At 46.5% G+C, this 18,098-nt stretch overlaps 1 protein-coding gene across 1 annotated transcript in view; it reads right to left on the bottom strand.

Moving 5' to 3' along the window:
• Nucleotides 1-18,098, bottom strand: part of LOC147114005 (electrogenic sodium bicarbonate cotransporter 1-like) — a 200,146-nt gene that overhangs the window by 124,921 nt on the left and 57,127 nt on the right. The window contains exons 8-10 of the mRNA XM_085996180.1: nucleotides 3,086-3,202; nucleotides 1,752-1,926; nucleotides 896-1,029 (exon numbers count right to left, since the gene is read on the bottom strand). Coding sequence (XP_085852306.1) covers nucleotides 896-1,029; nucleotides 1,752-1,926; nucleotides 3,086-3,202 — 426 coding nt within the window. The remainder of the gene's footprint in view (nucleotides 1-895; nucleotides 1,030-1,751; nucleotides 1,927-3,085; nucleotides 3,203-18,098) is intronic.

The following is an 18,098-nucleotide window of genomic DNA, read 5'->3' as shown; positions in this document are numbered from 1 at the left end:
CCAAGGGAGCGGCGAAACCGCACGATCAGCCCGGCAATCACTCAGGGTGCCAGGCTGATCGATCGCGGGCAGGAACCCGCAAAAAAAAAATCAAAAAAGGTACTTTTTTTTTTTACTTACCTCAGCCACCTTGCCTTTAAGCATCATCCCCGAAGCAGCCGGTCGCCCGATGCACGCCTCCTGAAGCTGCTGTTGTTTTCGCCCGGCGATGCTTCAGGGCAGGGGGCGGAAATGAATTTCGGGTCCAGGGCACTACCAGGGTGATGCGCGGCCGGATGACGTCATGATCTCCAGCCGCAGGTGGGCATAGCGATAGGGGTTACTGCCACCACAAACCGGCAGCTGAATTTCGCGGGCAGTGGTAACATCGTCGCGCCCGGGCGGTAAGACGTTAGCACCCCGATTTCTAGTCCCAAGTCTCTGTTGAGTTGAATGATCTCAGCTAAGTCCCAGATCATTTGTCTCGGGGTAGGTTAAAAAAAAACTCAGGCAATGATGTTGGATGGGGACAGGTCAGGTTCAGTTGTAATGTTCCCTGCAGTTAAGTAGCCTGTTGATGCTGACATATAAAGATTAACCACTTGGTTGAGGTACTGAAGGGTGAATGATATGCTCAACAATGATGAGAAGGAAGAAAATTGGCCAAAAAATGTTAAAGAAAGGAACAAACAAGATGCTGGCTCCTGTTGTACCTTGGACTCATCACTAATAGCTCATGTGCTACCTCAGTTTCCATACCAACTTCATTATCTTACACAAGCCAATGAGTTAGTATTGGTAACTTTACAATCATTATTATGGCACATTCACAGTAAGAACAAAGAAAGGCATTTGGCATTTTACAAAAGAAAAAACTACAAATAACAAAATTTATATTCAGCCACAATTACTACACCTGCTAATGTTGAAGAGGAGTCGCTCAAAGACCAACACAGGGCCAGTGCTGCCAAGAATAGTTAACGGTTGGCCAGCAAAGAGACAAAAAACTGTTCCAGCAATTGCTGTTCCAATGAAGCTCTCTAAAACTCCCTAAAATATATATAGACAAAAAAATGTTGATCATTATGATGTGGAACTGGTCTTTTTCTCCATAACATTACAGCAGTAGAGGAAGAAAAAAATCAAGAAATAGCAGAAAGAAGCAAAAGATCAGAGGAGAAACAGACAAACAGAAGAGGAAGGAAGAAACAGAAATGCAGAGAAGAACAGAGAAAAGAAAAAAAGTGAGAAGAAAAAGCCTAGAAAGAACAAAGGAACATAAGAGTGAACAGCAAGTTATAAATATTGTCGTATAACCTGAGGTTTAAAAATATTCTCATATGTGCAGAAACAAAAATATAAAGTAGAAACCAGTTTAATTTATTTTTACTTTTGGTGAGATAAACAAAAGTACAGGAATTGTCTGACTAGGATGCAGAGCACTGTAGTCATAGAATCATAGAAATTCATGGCATTGCAGGAGGTCATTCGGCCCATCGTGTCTGTGCCAGCCGAAAAAGAGCGGCCCAGCCTAATCCCACTTTCTAGCTCTTGGTCAGTAGACTTTGTAGGTTACAGAACTTCAAGTGCATATCCAAGTACTTTTTAAATGTGATGAGGGTTTCTGCCTCTACCACCCTTTCAGGCAGTGTAATTACCACGACTAATGTAGTCTTTTATTAAGCAGACACTGCAAACTGATATGCCAGATGAAAATTACAATGATGTAATACTCTTAAAATAAATAGCACCCAAGTAATCCGCATACAAACCTGCATGTTGTCAGTTGCATCACCTAAGATTCCTCCAAATGTAATTGCATTTGTTACAGAGGCCAAATAAATGAACAGAACAGCTGAAAGACACTGGAGGTTCAGAGCATCATAAAAGTCACTGGCAAACCAAGGTGCTTTTCTTTTGATGTCACCAATGAAGCCCCCAAAAAACCTAGAGATGAGACAAAAAGATTTGGGTTTGTAAATTGTGAACAGCCTTTAAGCATTAAAAAGAGCTGACATATTGTAAGGTTACATACATAGGATTACATAGGATATACGGCACAGAAACAGGCCATTCGGCCCAACCAGTCCCTGCCGGTGTTTATGCTCCACTTGAGCCTCCTCCCGTCTTTCCTCATCTAAATCTATCAGCATAACCCTCTATTCCCTTCTCCCTCATATGTTTGTCCAGCCTCCCCTTAAATGCATCTATACTATTCGCTTCAACCACTCTCTGTGATAGCAAGTTCCACATTCTCACCACTCTTTGGATAAAGAAGTTTCTTCTGAATTCCCTGTCGGCTTTCTTGGTGACCATCTTATATTGCTGGCCTCTAGTTATGCTCTTCCCCACAAGTGGAAACATTCTCTCTCTATCCACTCTGTCAAAACCTTTCATAATTTTATAGACCTCTATTAGTTCACCCCTCAGCCTTCTTTTTTCAAGAGAAAAGAGACCCAGCCTGTTCATCCTTTCCTGATAGGTATAACCTCGCATTTCTGGTATTATCCTTGTAAATCTTCTCTGCAGCCTCTCCAGTGCCTCTATATCCTTTTTATAATATGGCGACCAGAACTGCAAACAGTACTCCAAGTGTGGTCTAACCAAGGTTCGATACAGGTTTAGCATAAATTTCCTACTTTTCAATTCTATCCCTCTAGAAATAAACCATAGTGCTTGGTTTGCATTTTTCATGGCCTTGCTAACCTGTGGTGCACCTTATAGTGATTTGTGTATTTGTTTTCCGAGATCCTTTTGTTCCTCTACCCCACCTAGACTCGCACCCTCCAAGTGAAAGTGACCTCCCTATTCTTCCTACCAAAATGTAATACCTCACATTTGTTAAATTTACTTATACAGTTGTTCTTTTCTGAGGCTACTGCAACAGATTTTTCAATGGCTTACATTATCAGAATAATTTTCTATTACTGTATTTAATGTTAAAGGAATACCCCTAGTTCCCCCAGTGGATCAGTTAGTAACTGCACTGTTCAGTTTGAAATTGAGCAGGTTCAATTCCTGATTTGTGCTGAATTCTCAGCTGAGTATGTTAGGTATGTTACTTATTTTGGCTTATTTACAAGTACAGTAGTATGTAAATACTCACTTTCCTGTTCTTTTCAAATCTTCAGAAACATGTAGACTACTCCCATACCTTTCTTCATGGGGAATATGACTTCCTTTAGGTATGTGACCTTTAGAACTACGAGAATACACAGATTTTCTGCAAGATAAAAGAAGATTTAACTGAGATGTAATTTTAATATACTGCTATGTAGATGTGGTGTGAAAATTATCGTACCATCAAACCGAACTGAGAACTTACTTTTGTAATACATTGCAGGCCTACAATGAATGGAAAGTGACTAATATTACAACACTGTCTGCATGAGACTCCTTCCAAAGAGATCACACAAGATACTAACAGTAAATGCTGTTTGTGTGGTTGCCTGTATGCCTATGTGGGAATGAGTGAGAAGGGGTAGGTAAGATGTAAGAATTGGATAGTACTGGGAATGTCTGCAGCTTCACCTAATTTTATCCTCTCCTCTTGCAGGCTAGAGTCCACAGTAGACTTCTTAGAACAATCTGGGTTTGGTCAATTCTGAGCCCTCCTCCAGTTAGGATCTGTTCCCTTGTATTAAACTAGCTGGGGGTGCCCGGCGGTGCCGAAGCTTTTTTGAGGGCATGTTGTTGTTGGAAGAGAGAGAGGGAGTGACTGGGGGGAAGAGAGAGAGGGAAGGAGAGAGAGAGAGAGGGAAGGAGAGAGAGAGAGGTAAGGAGAGAGAGAGGGAAGGAGAGAGAGAGAAGGAGAGAGGGAAGGAGAGAGAGAGAAGGAGAGAGGGAAGGAGAGAGAGAGAGAGAGAGAGGGAAGGAGAGAGAGATAGAGATGGAAGGAGAGAGAGAGAGGGAAGGAGAGAGAGGGAAGGAGGGAGAGAGAGAGAGGGGGAATTCTAGAGAGAGGGAAGAGGAGAGAGAGAGAGGGAAGAGGAGAGAGAGAGAGGGAAGGAGAGAGAGAGAGGGGGAGGAGAGAGAGAGGGGGAAGGAGAGAGAGACGGGGGAAGGAGAGAGAGAGACTGGGGGAGAGAGAGAGAGACTGGGGGAGAAGAGAAAGAAAGAGAGATTGGGGGAGAAGAGAAAGAAAGAGAGATTGGGGGGAAGAGAGAGAGAGACTGGGAGTGTGAGAGAGAGAGAGACTGGAAGTGTGAGAGAGAGAGAGACTGGGAGTGAGAGAGAGAGAGAGAGAGTCTGGGAGTGTGAGAGAGAGTGGGAGTGTGTGAGAGAGAGAGAGACTGGGAGCGTGAGAGAGAGAGAGAGAGGGAGTGAGAGAGAGTGTGGGAGTGTGAGAGAGAGGGAGTGAGAGAGAGAGAGTTGGAGTGTGTGAGAGAGAGAGCGTGGGAGTGTGTGTGAGAGAGAGAGAGACCGGAGTGAGAGAGAGAGAGAGAGACTGGGAGTGTGTGAGAGAGAGAGAGACTGGGAGTGTGAGAGAGAGAGGGAGTGAGAGAGAGTGTGGGAGTGTGAGAGAGGGAGTGTGAGAGAGAGAGAGTGGGAGTGTGTGAGAGAGAGAGAGTGGGAGTGTGTGAGAGAGAGAGAGAGACTGGAGTGAGAGAGAGAGAGACTGGGAGTGTGTGAGAGAGAGAGACTGGGAGTGTGTGAGAGAGAGAGAGACTGGGAGTGAGAGAGAGAGAGAGAGACTGGGAGTGTGTGAGAGAGAGAGAGAGACTGGGAGTGAGAGAGAGATAGAGAGAGAGAGAGAGACTGGGAATGTGAGAGAGAGAGAGACTGGGAGTGTGAGAGAGTGAGAGACTGGGAGTGTGTGAGAAAGAGAGAGAGTGGGAGTGTGTGTGAGAGAGAGAGAGACTGGGAGTGTGAGAGAGAGAGACTGGTAGCGTGAGAGAGAGAGAGAGACTGGCAGTGTGAGAGAGAGAGAGATTGGGAGTGTGAGAGAGAGAGAGAGATTGGGAGTGTGAGAGAGAGAGATTGGGAGTGTGAGAGAGAGAGATTGCGAGTGTGAGAGAGAGAGAGATTGCGAGTGTGAGAGAGATTGGGAGTGTGAGAGAGAGAGAGATTGGGAGTGAGAGAGAGAGAGAGAGAGACTGGGAGTGTGAGAGAGAGAGATTGGGAGTGAGAGAGAGAGAGATTGGGAGTGTGAGAGAGAGAGAGATTGGAAGTGAGAGAGAGAGAGAGATTGGGAGTGAGAGAGAGAGATTGGGAGTGAGAGAGAGATTGGGAGTGTGAGAGAGAGAGATTGGGAGTGTGAGAGAGAGAGATTGGGAGTGTGAGAGAGAGAGATTGGGAGTGAGAGAGAGAGAGATTGGGAGTGAGAGAGAGAGAGAGAGACTGGGAGTGTGAGAGAGAGAGATTGGGAGTGTGAGAGAGAGATTGGGAGTGTGAGAGAGAGAGAGAGACTGGGAGTGAGAGAGAGAGAGATTGGGAGTGTGAGAGAGAGATTGGTAGTGTGAGAGAGAGAGAGAGAGATTGGGAGTGTGAGAGAGAGAGAGATTGGGAGTGTGAGAGAGAGAGATTGGGAGTGTGAGAGAGAGAGATTGGGAGTGTGAGAGAGAGACTGGGAGTGTGAGAGAGAGAGAGACTGGGAGTGAGAGAGAGATTGGGAGTGTGAGAGAGAGAGACTGGGAGTGAGAGAGAGATTGGGAGTGTGAGAGAGAGAGACTGGGAGTGTCAGAGAGAGAGAGATTGGGAGTGTGAGAGAGAGATTGGGAGTGAGAGAGAGAGATTGGGAGTGTGAGAGAAAGAGAGACTGGGAGTGTGAGAGAAAGAGAGACTGGGAGTGTGAGAGAGAGAAAGATTGGGAGTGTGAGAGAGAGAGATTGGGAGTGTGAGAGAGAGAGATTGGGAGTGTGAGAGAGAGACTGGGAGTGTGAGAGAGAGAGAGACTGGGAGTGAGAGAGAGATTGGGAGTGTGAGAGAGAGAGACTGGGAGTGAGAGAGAGATTGGGAGTGTGAGAGAGAGAGACTGGGAGTGTCAGAGAGAGAGAGATTGGGAGTGTGAGAGAGAGATTGGGAGTGAGAGAGAGAGATTGGGAGTGTGAGAGAAAGAGAGACTGGGAGTGTGAGAGAAAGAGAGACTGGGAGTGTGAGAGAGAGAAAGATTGGGAGTGTGAGAGAGAGATTGGGAGTGTGAGAGAGAGATTGGGAGTGTGAGAGAGAGAGATTGAGAGTGTGAGAGAGAGAGATTGAGAGTGTGAGAGAGAGAGATTGAGAGTGTGAGAGAGAGAGATTGGGAGTGTGAGAGAGAGAGAGATTGGGAGTGTGAGAGAGAGAGAGATTGGGAGTGTGAGAGAGAGAGAGAGAGATTGGGAGTGTGAGAGAGAGACTGGGCCGCCGCGGCCGCTCACCTCATGGCTTTGGGTCGGGCTCTGGGGCGGGCCTGTTGACGCTGCGGGGAAGTTTTGTGCGCGGCGGCCGGTGACCTGGTGGCTTTGGGTCGGGCTCTGGGACGGGCCTGTTGACGCCGCGGGGAAGTTTTGTGCGCGGCGGCCGGTGACCTGGTGGCTTTGGGTCGGGTTCTCGGGCGAGGCTGTTGACGCCGCAGGGAAGTTTTGTGCGCGGCGGCTCCCAGCACGGCCCGCCGCGGCCGGTGACCTCGTGGCTTTGGGTCGGGCTCTGGGGCAGGACTGTTGACGCCGCGGGGAAGTTTTGTGCGCGGCAGCTCCTGGCACGGCCCGCAACTCAAGGCCCAGGATTCCCGGGCTGCTAGGCCACGCCCGGCGCCGGCACAGCTGCTCGAAATGGCCGTCAAAGTAGGCGAGCCTCCGGGCGAAGGGCAGTTCCTACTGTTGCTAAATACAATTTAAAACTCAAATAAATTGTTATTTTACTTAGTTCCCTAACACACAAAGTGTGGGAAAAAAATCGTGAAGAATCAAGATGGCAGCCACTCACCTCGGTTCAGAATGATAAGGCCCGCCCACACACGCACCGATTGGTCAACCGTCAGGTCACTGAACTGTAGAATTGGTCAATCGTCAAGTCACTCAACACTCAACTGTAGGATGATCCGCCCGCACGCGCAATGAACCCGCCCCCGTGACGCAGTGATTGGTCAACCGTCGGTCAACTGTCAGGTCGCTCGACCGCACGATTGGTCAACCTTCACGTCACTCAATGCTAATGAGCAAATGAGCGGAACTTTTCCCATTTAATGAGCGGAATTTTGAACGTTTTTGGGATACCTTGGGCACAATTTTTGTCTGACGGAAAAGTAAATACGCCTATGACCGGTCCGTAATCGTAAGCTTTCTTTTGATGTGACGCGCGTGTAGGTACGCTCTATAACTTTCGAACGTATAGAGAATGGACAGACAGACAGAAGAGGTCTTTTATATATATAGATGCCATCTTGTTCTGCAAGCAGAGAAGTAGTCCTGGCAGGTGGTAAATTGAAGGAGCACATGTACAGGAACAGTCACATGCTGAAGCTGCAGCCTATGCTGGGTGTCATTAAGTGACCATGCTTATTGTAGTTTGCTGGTTTTACAGTACAAATTTGCAGATTACACCAAATTGGAGGGGGAGGCAGACAAACTAAATACAAAGAGCTGTGAATAAGTTGAGAAAGTGGACTGAGGCGTGACAAATGGCATTTCATGAGGACAACAATAACTTGTGTTTATATCACGCCTTTATGTAGTAAAATGTCACAAAGCACTTCACAGGAGTGTTATCGAACAAAATCTGACACTGAGCCACAACAGGAGATATTAGGATAGGTGACCAAAAGCTTGGGCAAAGAGGTAGGTTTTAAGGAGCATCTTAAAGGAGGAGAAAGAGGCAGAGAGGTCAAGGGAAGGAATTCCAGAGCTTAGGGCCTAAGCAGCTGAAGGCACGGCCGCCAATGGTGGAGTGATAAAAATTAGGGCTTCGAAGAGGCCAGAATTTGAGAAACACAGAGACCTTGAAGGGTTGTAGGGCTGGAGGAGGTTACAGAGAAAGGGAGGGGCGAGGCCATGGAGGGATTTGAAAACAAGGATTAGAATTTTAAAATTGAAACATTGCCAGACTGGGAGTCAGTGTAGGTCAGCGAGCGTGGGTGATGGATGAACGAGACTTGGTGCAAGTTAAGATACGGGTAGCAGAGTTCTGGATGAGCTCAAGTCTACAGAGGGTGCAAGGTGGGAGGCCAGCCAGGAAAGCACTGGAATAGTCGAGTCTGGAAATAACAAAGGCATGGATAAGGGTTTCAGCAGCAGATGAGCTGAGGCAGGTGACATGAATCAACTGAGCGGCCTGCGGGTGGCACTGTCCAGGGAGAGTATAAATACTCGGGCACAGGCCCAGCTTGCGCAGGACATTCTTAACAGGAACCAGTGAAGGACACAACTAGACCTCCATGTTGTAAAACAGTTGATTAAAGCTTTGTTTAATGCTTAGACCAAGTGCCTAGTAGTTTTCTTACGTCAGAAGGGACAAAGACGGGGGATGTTATGGAGGTGGAAGTAGACGGGCTTGGTGTTGGAGAGGATGTGTGGTTGGAAGCTCAGCTCAAGATCAAATAGCTCAAGATCAAGGTTGCGAACAGTCTGGTTCAGCCTCAGAAAGTGGTCAGGGTGCGGGATGGAGTCGGTGACTAGGGAATGGAGTTTGTGGCAGGGACCAAAGACGGCTTCGGGCTTCCTAATATATAATTGGAAGAAGTTTTTGCTCATCCAATATTGGATGTTGGACAAGCAGTCTGACAAATCAGAGTGTGGAGATGCCGGAGTTGGACTGGGGTGGACAAATGTAAGAAGTCACACAACACCAGGTTATAGTCCAACAGCTTTATTTGAAATCACAAGCTTTCGGAGCGCTGCTCCTTCTTCAGGTGAAGTGGAGAAATGCATAAAGACACAGCTTATATAGTCAGAGAATCATGTCAGATGTTTACAGGTAACCTTTCCAACTGCCATTTATCACACCTCGGCAGAGAGATAATCACAGCAGTCAAAGGTGTGAATGGTGTCCAAACAAGTCAGTCAGGGAAACATTACATCAAAGAACAATGAGGTGGGGTCACAAGGGGTCAAATATTGCAGATGCTGGGGTCTGTATGAAAAACAAAAAAAGACAAAAAACATTTTTTTTTGTTTGGCTGGAAATCACAGCAGGTCCGGCCGCATCTGTGTAGCGAGAACAAGCCAATGTCGACTCGAGTCTGGATGACCCTGCATCAGGTGGGGTTACATGTAGCGTGACATGAACCCAAGATCTCTGTTGAGGCCGTCCTCATGGGTGCGGAACTTGGCTATCAGTTTCTGCTCGATGATTTTGCGTTGTCGTGTGTCTCGAAGGCCGCCTTGGAGAATGCTTACCCGAAGATCGGAGGCTGAATGTCCTTGACTGCTGAAGCTTGTGATTTCATTCAGCCTCCGATCTTCGGGTAAGCATTCTCCAAGGCGGCCTTCGAGACACACGACAACGCAAAATCATCGAGCAGAAACTGATAGCCAAGTTCCGCACCCATGAGGACGGCCTCAACAGAGATCTTGGGTTCATGTCACGCTACATGTAACCCCACCTGATGCAGGGTCATCCAGACTCGAGTCGACATTGGCTTGTTCTCGCTACACAGATGCGGCCGGACCTGCTGTGATTTCCAGCCAAAAAAAAAATGTTTTTTGTCTTTTTTTGTTTTTCATACAGACCCCAGCATCTGCAATATTTGACCCCTTGTGACCCCACCTCATTGTTCTTTGATGTAATGTTTCCCTGACTGACCTGTTTGGACACCATTCACACCTTTGACTGCTGTGATTATCTCTCTGCCGAGGTGTGATAAATGGCAGTTGGAAAGGTTACCTGTAAACATCTGACATGATTCTCTGACTATATAAGCTGTGTCTTTATGCATTTTTCCACTTCACCTGAAGAAGGAGCAGCGCTCCGAAAGCTTGTGATTTCAAATAAAGCTGTTGGACTATAACCTGGTGTTGTGTGACTTCTTACATTTGACAAATCAGAGGCAGTGGAGAGGTCGAGAGGGGTGGCTATGAGGTGGAGGAGTTGGGTGTCGTCAGCATACATGTGGAACCTGAGATCGTATTTTTGGATGATGTCGCCAAGTGGCAGCATATAGATGAGAAATAGGAGGGAACCAAGGATGGATCTTTGGGGGACTCCAGAGGTAACGGTGCGCAAGTGGTAACAGAAGCCATTGCAGGAGATTTTCTGGCTATGACTGGATAGATAGGAATGGAACCAGGTGAGGGTAGTCCCACCCAGCTGGACAACAGCAGAGAGGCGTGGAGGAGGATGGTGTGGTCAACTGTGTCAAAGGCTGCAGACAGGAGGGAGAGAGAAATCGGGGATCTACAGGCCAGTTAGCCTGGCATCAGTCGTTGGGAAAATGCTGGACTCCATTATCAAGGAAGTGGTAACAGGGCACTTAGAAAAGTATAATTTGATTAGGCAGAGTCAACATGGGTTTATGAAAGAGAAATCATGTTTAACAAATTTATTAAAGTTTTTTGAGGATGTAACTTGCAGGGGAGATAAAGAGGAACTAGTGGATGTAGAATATTTGGATTTCCAAAAGGCATTAGATAAGGTGCCACTTTTTTTTTTATTCGTTCATGGGATGTGGGCGTCACTGGCAAGGCCAGCATTTATTGCCCATCCTTAATTTCCCTCAAGAAGGTGGTGGTGAGCCCCCTTCTTGAACCGCTGCAGTCCGTGTGGTGAAGGTAGTCCCACAGTGCTGTTAGGGAGGGAGTTCCAGGATTTTGACCCAGCGACGATGAATGAACAGCGATATACTTCCAAGTCAGGATGGTGTGTGACTTGGAGGGGAACTTGGAGCTGGTAGTCTGCTGCCCTTGTCCTTCTAGGTGGAAGGGGTCGCGGGTTTGGGAGGTGCTGCCAAAGAAGCCTTGGCGAGTTGCTGCAGTACATCTTGTCGATGGTACACACTGCAGCCATGATGCGCCGGTAGTGGAGTGAGTGAATGTTTAAGGTGGCGGATGGGGTGCCAATCAAGCGGGTTGCTTTGTCCTGGATGGTATCGAGCTTCTTGAGTGTTGTTGGAGCTGCACTCATCAAGGCAAGTGGAGAGTATTCCATCACACTCCTTACTTAAGAACATAAGAACATAAGAAATAGTAGCAGGAGTAGGCTATTCGGCCCTGCTCCGCCATTCCATGAGATCATGGCTGATCTTCTGCCTCAACTCCGTTCACCGGCCCTATCGCCATATCCCTTGATGCCCTTACTAGTCAGCAATGTATCGACTTCTGTTTTGAATATACCCAATGACTGAGCCTCCACAGCCCTCTGGGGTAGAGAATTCCAAAGATTCACCTCCCTCTGTGAGAAGAAATTTCTTCTCATCTCAGTCCTGAATGGCCTACCCTTTATCCTGAGGCTGTGGCCCCTGGTTCTAGACTCCCCAGCCAAGGGAAACATTCTCCCAGCATCCACCCTATCAAGACCTGTAATCATTTTGTATGCTTCAATGAGATCCCCTCTCATTCTTCTGAATTCAAGAGAATACAGGCCTAGTTTATTCAATCTCTTCTCGTACGACAGTCCCGCCATCCCAGGAATCAATCTTGTGAACCTTCGTTACACTCCCTCTATGGCACGTATATCCTTCCTTAGATAAGGAAACCAAAATTGTATACAGTACTCCAGGTGTGGTCTCACCAAGGCCCTGTATAATTGGAGTAAGACTTCTTTACTCCTGTTTTAATAGGTCTAAGAGCGTTAAAAAAACAAGCCTGAAGGCTTTGTGTCTTAATGCGAGGAGCATTCGTAGTAAGGTGGATGAATTAGCTGCGCAAATAGAGGTAAACGAATATGATTTGATTGGGATTACGGAAACATGGCTCCAGGGTGGCCAAGGCTGGGAACTCAACATCAGGAAAGATAGGCAAAAAGGAAAGGGAGGTGGGGTAGCATTGCTGGTTAAAGAGGGGATTAACACAATTGTAAAGAAGGATATTAGCTCTGATGATGTGGAATCTGTATGGGTAGAACTGAGAAATACCAAGGGGCAGAAAACGTTAGTGGGAGTGGTATATAGACCTCCAAACAGTAATGCGGAGGTTGGGGATGGCATTAAAAGGGAAATTAGAGAAGCGTGCAATAAGGGCACAGCAGTCATCATGGGTGACTTTAATCTACATATAGATTGGGCTAACCAAATTAGTAACAATACTGTGGAGGAGGAATTCCTGGAATGTTTACGGGATGGTTTCCTGGACCAATATGTCGAGGAACCAACCAGAGATCAGGCCATCTTAGACTGGGTATTATGTAATGAGAAAGGATTAATTAGCAATCTTGTTGTACGAGGCCCTTTGGGTCGGAGCGATCATAATATGATAGAATTCTTCATTAAGATGGGTCTTTTTCCGAGTGGCAGGCAGTGACTAGTGGGGTACCGCAGGGATCGGTCCTTGGACCCCAGCTATTCACAATATATATTAATGATCTAGACAAGGGAACTAGATGTAATATCTCCAAATTTGCAGACGACACAAAGCTGGGTGGGCGTGTGTGCTGTGAGGAGGATGCCGAGAAACTCCAGGATGATTTGGACAGGTTGGGTGATTGGGCAGAAGCATGGCAGATGCAATATAACGTGGATAAATGTGAGGTTATCCACTTTGGTGGCAAAAACAGGAAGCCAGATTATTATCTGAATGGCAATAGATTGGGAGAAGGGGAAGTGCAAAGAGACCTGGGTGTTCTTGTGCACCAGTCGCTGAAGGTAAGCATGCAGGTGCAGCAGGCGGTAAAGAAGGCAAATGGTATGTTGGCCTTCGTAGCGAGAGGGTTTGAGTACAGGAACAAAGATGTCTTGCTGCAGCTGTACAGGACCTTGGTGAGACCACATCTTGAGTATTGTGTGCAGTTTTGGTCGCCTTATCTGAGGAAGGATGTTCTTGCCATGGAAGGAGTTCAGCGAAGATTCACCAGGCTGATACCTGGGGTGGCAGGAATGACGTATGAGGAGAGATTGGGTCGATTGGGCTTATACTCGCTGGAGTTTAGAAGAATGAGAGAGGATCTCATTGAAACTTTTAAAATTCTGACAGGACTGGACAGACTAGATGCAGGAAGGATGTTCCCGATGGTCAGGGAGTCCAGAACCAGGGGTCACAGTCTAAGGATAAGGAGTAGGCCATTTAGGACAGAAATGAGGAGGAATTTCTTCACCCAGAGAGTGGTGAACCTGTGGAATTCTCTACCACAGAAGGCATTAGAGGCCAATTCATTAAATATAGTAAAGAAGGAGTTGAATATATTTCTTAAGGCTAAAGGGATCAAGGTGTATGGGGAGAAAGCAGGGACCGGGTACTGAATTTGGATGATCAGCCATGATCGCATTGAATGGTGGAGCAGGCTCGAGGGGCCGAATGGCCTACTCCTGCTCCTATCTTCTATGTTTCTCAAATCCTCTTGTAATGAAGGCCAGCATACCATTTGCCTTCCTAATGGCTTGCTACACCTGCACATTCACATTCAGTGACTCATGTACAAGGGCACCCAGGTCCCTTTGAGCATCTGCATTCCCCAATCTTTCTCCATTTAGGAAATACTCTGCCTTTCTGTTTTTTCTGCCAAAGTGGATAACTTCACATTTATCCACATTATATTCCATCTACCATGTTCTCGCCCACTCACTGAGCCTGTCGAGATCCTCTTGAAGCCTCTTCACATTCTCTTCACAATTGACACTGCCACCTAGCTTTGTATCATCAGCAAATTTGGAAATGTTACATTTAGTCCCCTCATCCAAGTTATTAATATAGATTGTGAATAGCTGGGGCCCTAGCACCGATCCTTGCGGTACCCCACTAGTCACAGCCTGCCATCCTGAAAAATACTTGTGCCTTGTAGATGATGGAAAGGCTTTGGGGAGTCAGGAGGTGAGACACTCGCCGCAGAATACCTAGCCTCTGACCTGCTCTTGTAGCAACAGTATTTATGTGGTTGGTCCAGTTACATTTCTGGTCAATGGTAACCCCCAGGATGTTGATGGTGGGGGATTCAGTGATGGTAATGCCATTGAATGTCAAGGGGCGGTGGTTAGACTCTCGCTTGTTGGAGATAGTCATTGCCTGGCAAAGGTTGCTCTGCAAGAAAAGGGCTCATGGGGTGGGGGTAATATAGTAGCATGGATAGAGGATTGGTTGACGGACAGAAAACAGAGAGTACGGATAAATGGGTAATTTTCCGGTTGGCAGGCTGTAACTAGTGGGGTGCCACAAGGATCAGTGCTTGGACCTCAGTTATTTACAATCTATATTAATGACTTAGATGACGGGACCGAGTGCAATGTATCCAAGTTTGCTGACGATACATAGCCAGGTTAAGTGAATGGGCAATAAGGTGGATAGAGTATAATGTGGGGAAATGTGAGGTTATTCACTTTGGTAGACAGAATAGAAAAACCAGAGTGTCATGAATCTTACCATGACTCATGAAGTAACACTGGGCAGCCAGCTGGTGGCGCCGTCCAAGGAGTATAAATACTCGGGCGTGGGCCCAGCTTGCTCAGGATGTTTCTGTAACCAGGAACTAGTGATGTAACTAGAAATCTCATGATTTTGATACAGTTGATTAAAGCCTTGTTTTATACTCAAACCAAGTGCTCAGTAGTCTTTTTACATCACAGAGTATTTTTTAAATGGTGAGAAACTATTAAATGTTGATGTTCAGAGAGATTTAGGTGTCCTGGTACAGGAAACACAGAAAGTTAGCAAGCAAGTACAGCAAGGAATTAGGAAGGCAAATGGCACGTTGGCCTTTATTGCAAGGGAGTTGGAGCACAAAAGAAAGGAAGTCTTACTATAATTGTACAGGGCTTTGATGAGACCACACCTGGAGTACTGTGCACAGTTTTGGTCTCCTTATCTGAGGAAGGACATACTTGCCTTAGAGGCGGTGCAACAAAAGTTCACTAGATTGATCCCTGGGATGAGAAGGTTGTCCTATGAGAAGATATTGAGTAGATTGGGCCTATACTCTCTGGTGTTTAGATGAATGAGAGGTGATTTCGTTGAAACATATAAGATACTGAGGGGGATTGACAGGGTAGATGCTAAGAGGTTGTTTCCCCCTGGCTGGTGAGTCTCGAACTAGGGGGCAGTCTCCGAATAAAGGGTTGGCCATTTAAGTCTGAGAGGAGGAATTTCTTCACTTAGAGGTTGTGAATCTTTAGAATTCTCTAACCCAAAGAGCTGTGGATGCTGAGTCGTTGAGTATATTCAAGTTTGAGACAGATAGATTTTTGGACTCTAGGGGAATCAAGGGATATGGGGGTCAGGAGGGAACATGGAGTTGTGGTCAAAGATCAGCCATGATCTTATTGAATGGCAGAGCAGTCCCTCAGGCCTACTCGTGCTCCTAATTCTTATGTTCTTATAGACAGGTCGAGAAGGATGAGGAGGGATAGTTTACCAGAGTCACAATCATATAGGATGTCATTTGTGACTTTGATAAGGGCTGTTTCAATGCTGTGGCAGAGGCAGAAACCTGATTGGAAGAGTTCAAACGTGGAGCTGTGGGAAAGATGACACGGATTTGGGAGGCGGTAACATGTTCAAAGACTTGAGAGAAAAGGGAGTTTGGAGGTGAGGCATTCATTTGCAAGGACAGGGGGGTCAAGATTATTTATTTCAGTACCACAACAGCAAGAGGGTCATCAGAAAAGAGCTGAAAGCAATAAAAGATATAAATGGGTTTAAAACTGCGGATGAGCACAAATTAGTAAATATTCTGAATGAACATACTTCCTCCAAGTATGTACAAGGGGAGACACGAGCAATATGCACTCTCAAAACAAAGGTACTCAAGTAAAATCAATGACTTTGTTCTAAATGAGATGGAAAGAGAGAAAGAAAGACAGAAACGAACATGCATTATATATTGCCTTTCCTAGCCTCAGAATGTCCCAAAGCATTTCACAGTCAATGAAGTATTTTTCAATTATAGTTACTGTTTTAACGTAGGGAGATGTTGCAGGGTCTCACAAACAGCAATGACATAAATGAACAGATTTTCTGTTTTAGTGAAGTTGGTTGAGGGATAAATATTGGCCAGGGAGAACACGAATACAAAAGCAAAATACTGCGGATGCTGGAAATCTGAAATCCGAAATAAAAACAGAAAATGGTGAAAATACTCAGCAGGTCAGGCAGCATCTGTGGAGAGAGAAACCGAGTTAACGCTTCAGGAGTTAGATATATTTCTAAAGGCTAAAGGGATCAAGGGATATGGGGAGAAAGCAGGGACAGGGTACTGAATTTGGATGATCAGCCATGATCTCATTAAATGGCGGAGCAGGCTCGAGGGGCCGAATGGCCTACTCCTCCTATCTTCTATGTTTCTATGATGACCTTTCATCAGTTCTGATGGGGGAAAGTGCTGAGTGGGTTGCCTCAGAGCTTGGTGCTACACATATGAAGAAACAAGTAGATAACATGTGTACTCCTTGAATGGTGGTGAAATATATAAAGATGAATGTGAAAGAGACCTCGGAGTCTTAGTAGACTCAATGGTATATATGTCCAACCAATGCAAATCAATCAACAAAGCCAATAGGATGTTGAATTACATAGCCAAAACAGTAAAATATAACTCAGAGGAGGCAAGCATGAAATTGTACTGTACTCTAGACAGGCCACACGTTGAAACCTGTGTCCAGTTCTGGTCGGCAAAAGACAAGAGATACATTCAAGTGCAGGAGGCAGTGGAGGGAAGAACCAAGAGGCTGATCCCCAGGGTGAGGATTCTGTGTTATAAGGAAAGACTGCAGAAACTTTGAATTTTAAGGGTATAGAAAAAGTTAATCCAGAATACTACTTTAAACTGCAGGAGTAGAACTAGAAGACACGGGTTAAACCTAGAGAAAGGTGCTTTTAGGATTGATGTTAGAAATTCTTCTTCACACAAAGAAGTGAGGAGTGGTAAGTGGGGTCTGTTTTGTGTTGAGCTGGCTATAAGATGACATAACTGGCAATGGAAGATTGGAATAGGGTTCCCCTTCTGTGGCAGCCTGAGGAACCCGACACCTGAGCCAGCTAAGCTTCCAGGGCACTGTTGATTATTGAACAGCCAGCCTGGCTCATCAAACAAACATGTTGGGAGTTGGGATTCTTGCCACTCGGTTCCAGATAACCCTGCAAGACACTGCTCTCATGTATAGGGTGGTCCAGACTGGACAAGCAGCAGGAGCTTACCCATACTCTGTGCAGGTAGGTTGCCTGTTTTTAACTGGTTAAATTGCAGCAGTACACTTGGGGGGTCCATAAGCTCTTGGAATGTTGGTAAGCAGGACGTGTCCTTCTGGGAGGAGAATGCACACTCTATATCATGTAAACAGAAACTCTACCAGTGTAAAATTTTCAGTAGCTCGGTTTCAAGGTTCTTAAGCATAATGATGAGTTTCTGCAAGAATCAGATACCTAGCTAACTCAAAACAAAATGTACAAATTTAAGGGGAAAAATGCTTCCCCCATAGTGAGCTAGCAAAGTCCAACACCGCCTTCAGTGTGCCAGTGCAGCCTTCGGTCGCCTGAGGAAGAGAGTGTTTGAAGACCAGGATCTCAAACCCGGCACTAAGCTCATGGTCTACAGAGCAGCAGTGATACCTGCCCTGCTGTATGCCTCAGAGACATGGACCATGTACAGCAGGCACCTCAAAGCACTGGAGAGGTACCACCAACACTGCCTTCGTAAGATCCTGCAAATCCATCGGCAGGATAGGCGCACCAACGTCAGTGTTCTTGCTCAGGCCAACATCCCCAGCATCGAAGCTTTGACCATGCTCAATCAGCTCCGATGGACAGGTCACATTGTCCGCATGCCCGATATGAGACTCCCAAAACAAGCGCTCTACTCGGAGCTCCGGCACGGCAAGAGAGCCCCAGGTGGGCAGAGGAAACGCTTCAAGGACACCCTCAAAGCCTCCTTGAAAAAGTGAAACATCCCCACCGACACCTGGGAATCCCTGGCCCAAGACCGCACAAATTGGAGGAGAAGCATCCGGGAAGGCGCCGAACACCTCGAGTCTCTTCGCCGGGAGCAAGCGGAAGCCAAGCACAGGCAGCGCAAGGAGTGCACGTCAACCCAAGCACCCCACCCACCCGCCCCTTCAACCACCATCTGCCCCA

This window comes from Somniosus microcephalus, chromosome 8, assembly GCF_052327205.1.
Source record: "Somniosus microcephalus isolate GS21.2 chromosome 8, FLI_Smic_1.0, whole genome shotgun sequence".
In the NCBI taxonomy this organism is placed as follows: domain Eukaryota; kingdom Metazoa; phylum Chordata; class Chondrichthyes; order Squaliformes; family Somniosidae; genus Somniosus; species Somniosus microcephalus.
This window is presented reverse-complemented; position numbering and strand designations above follow the sequence as displayed.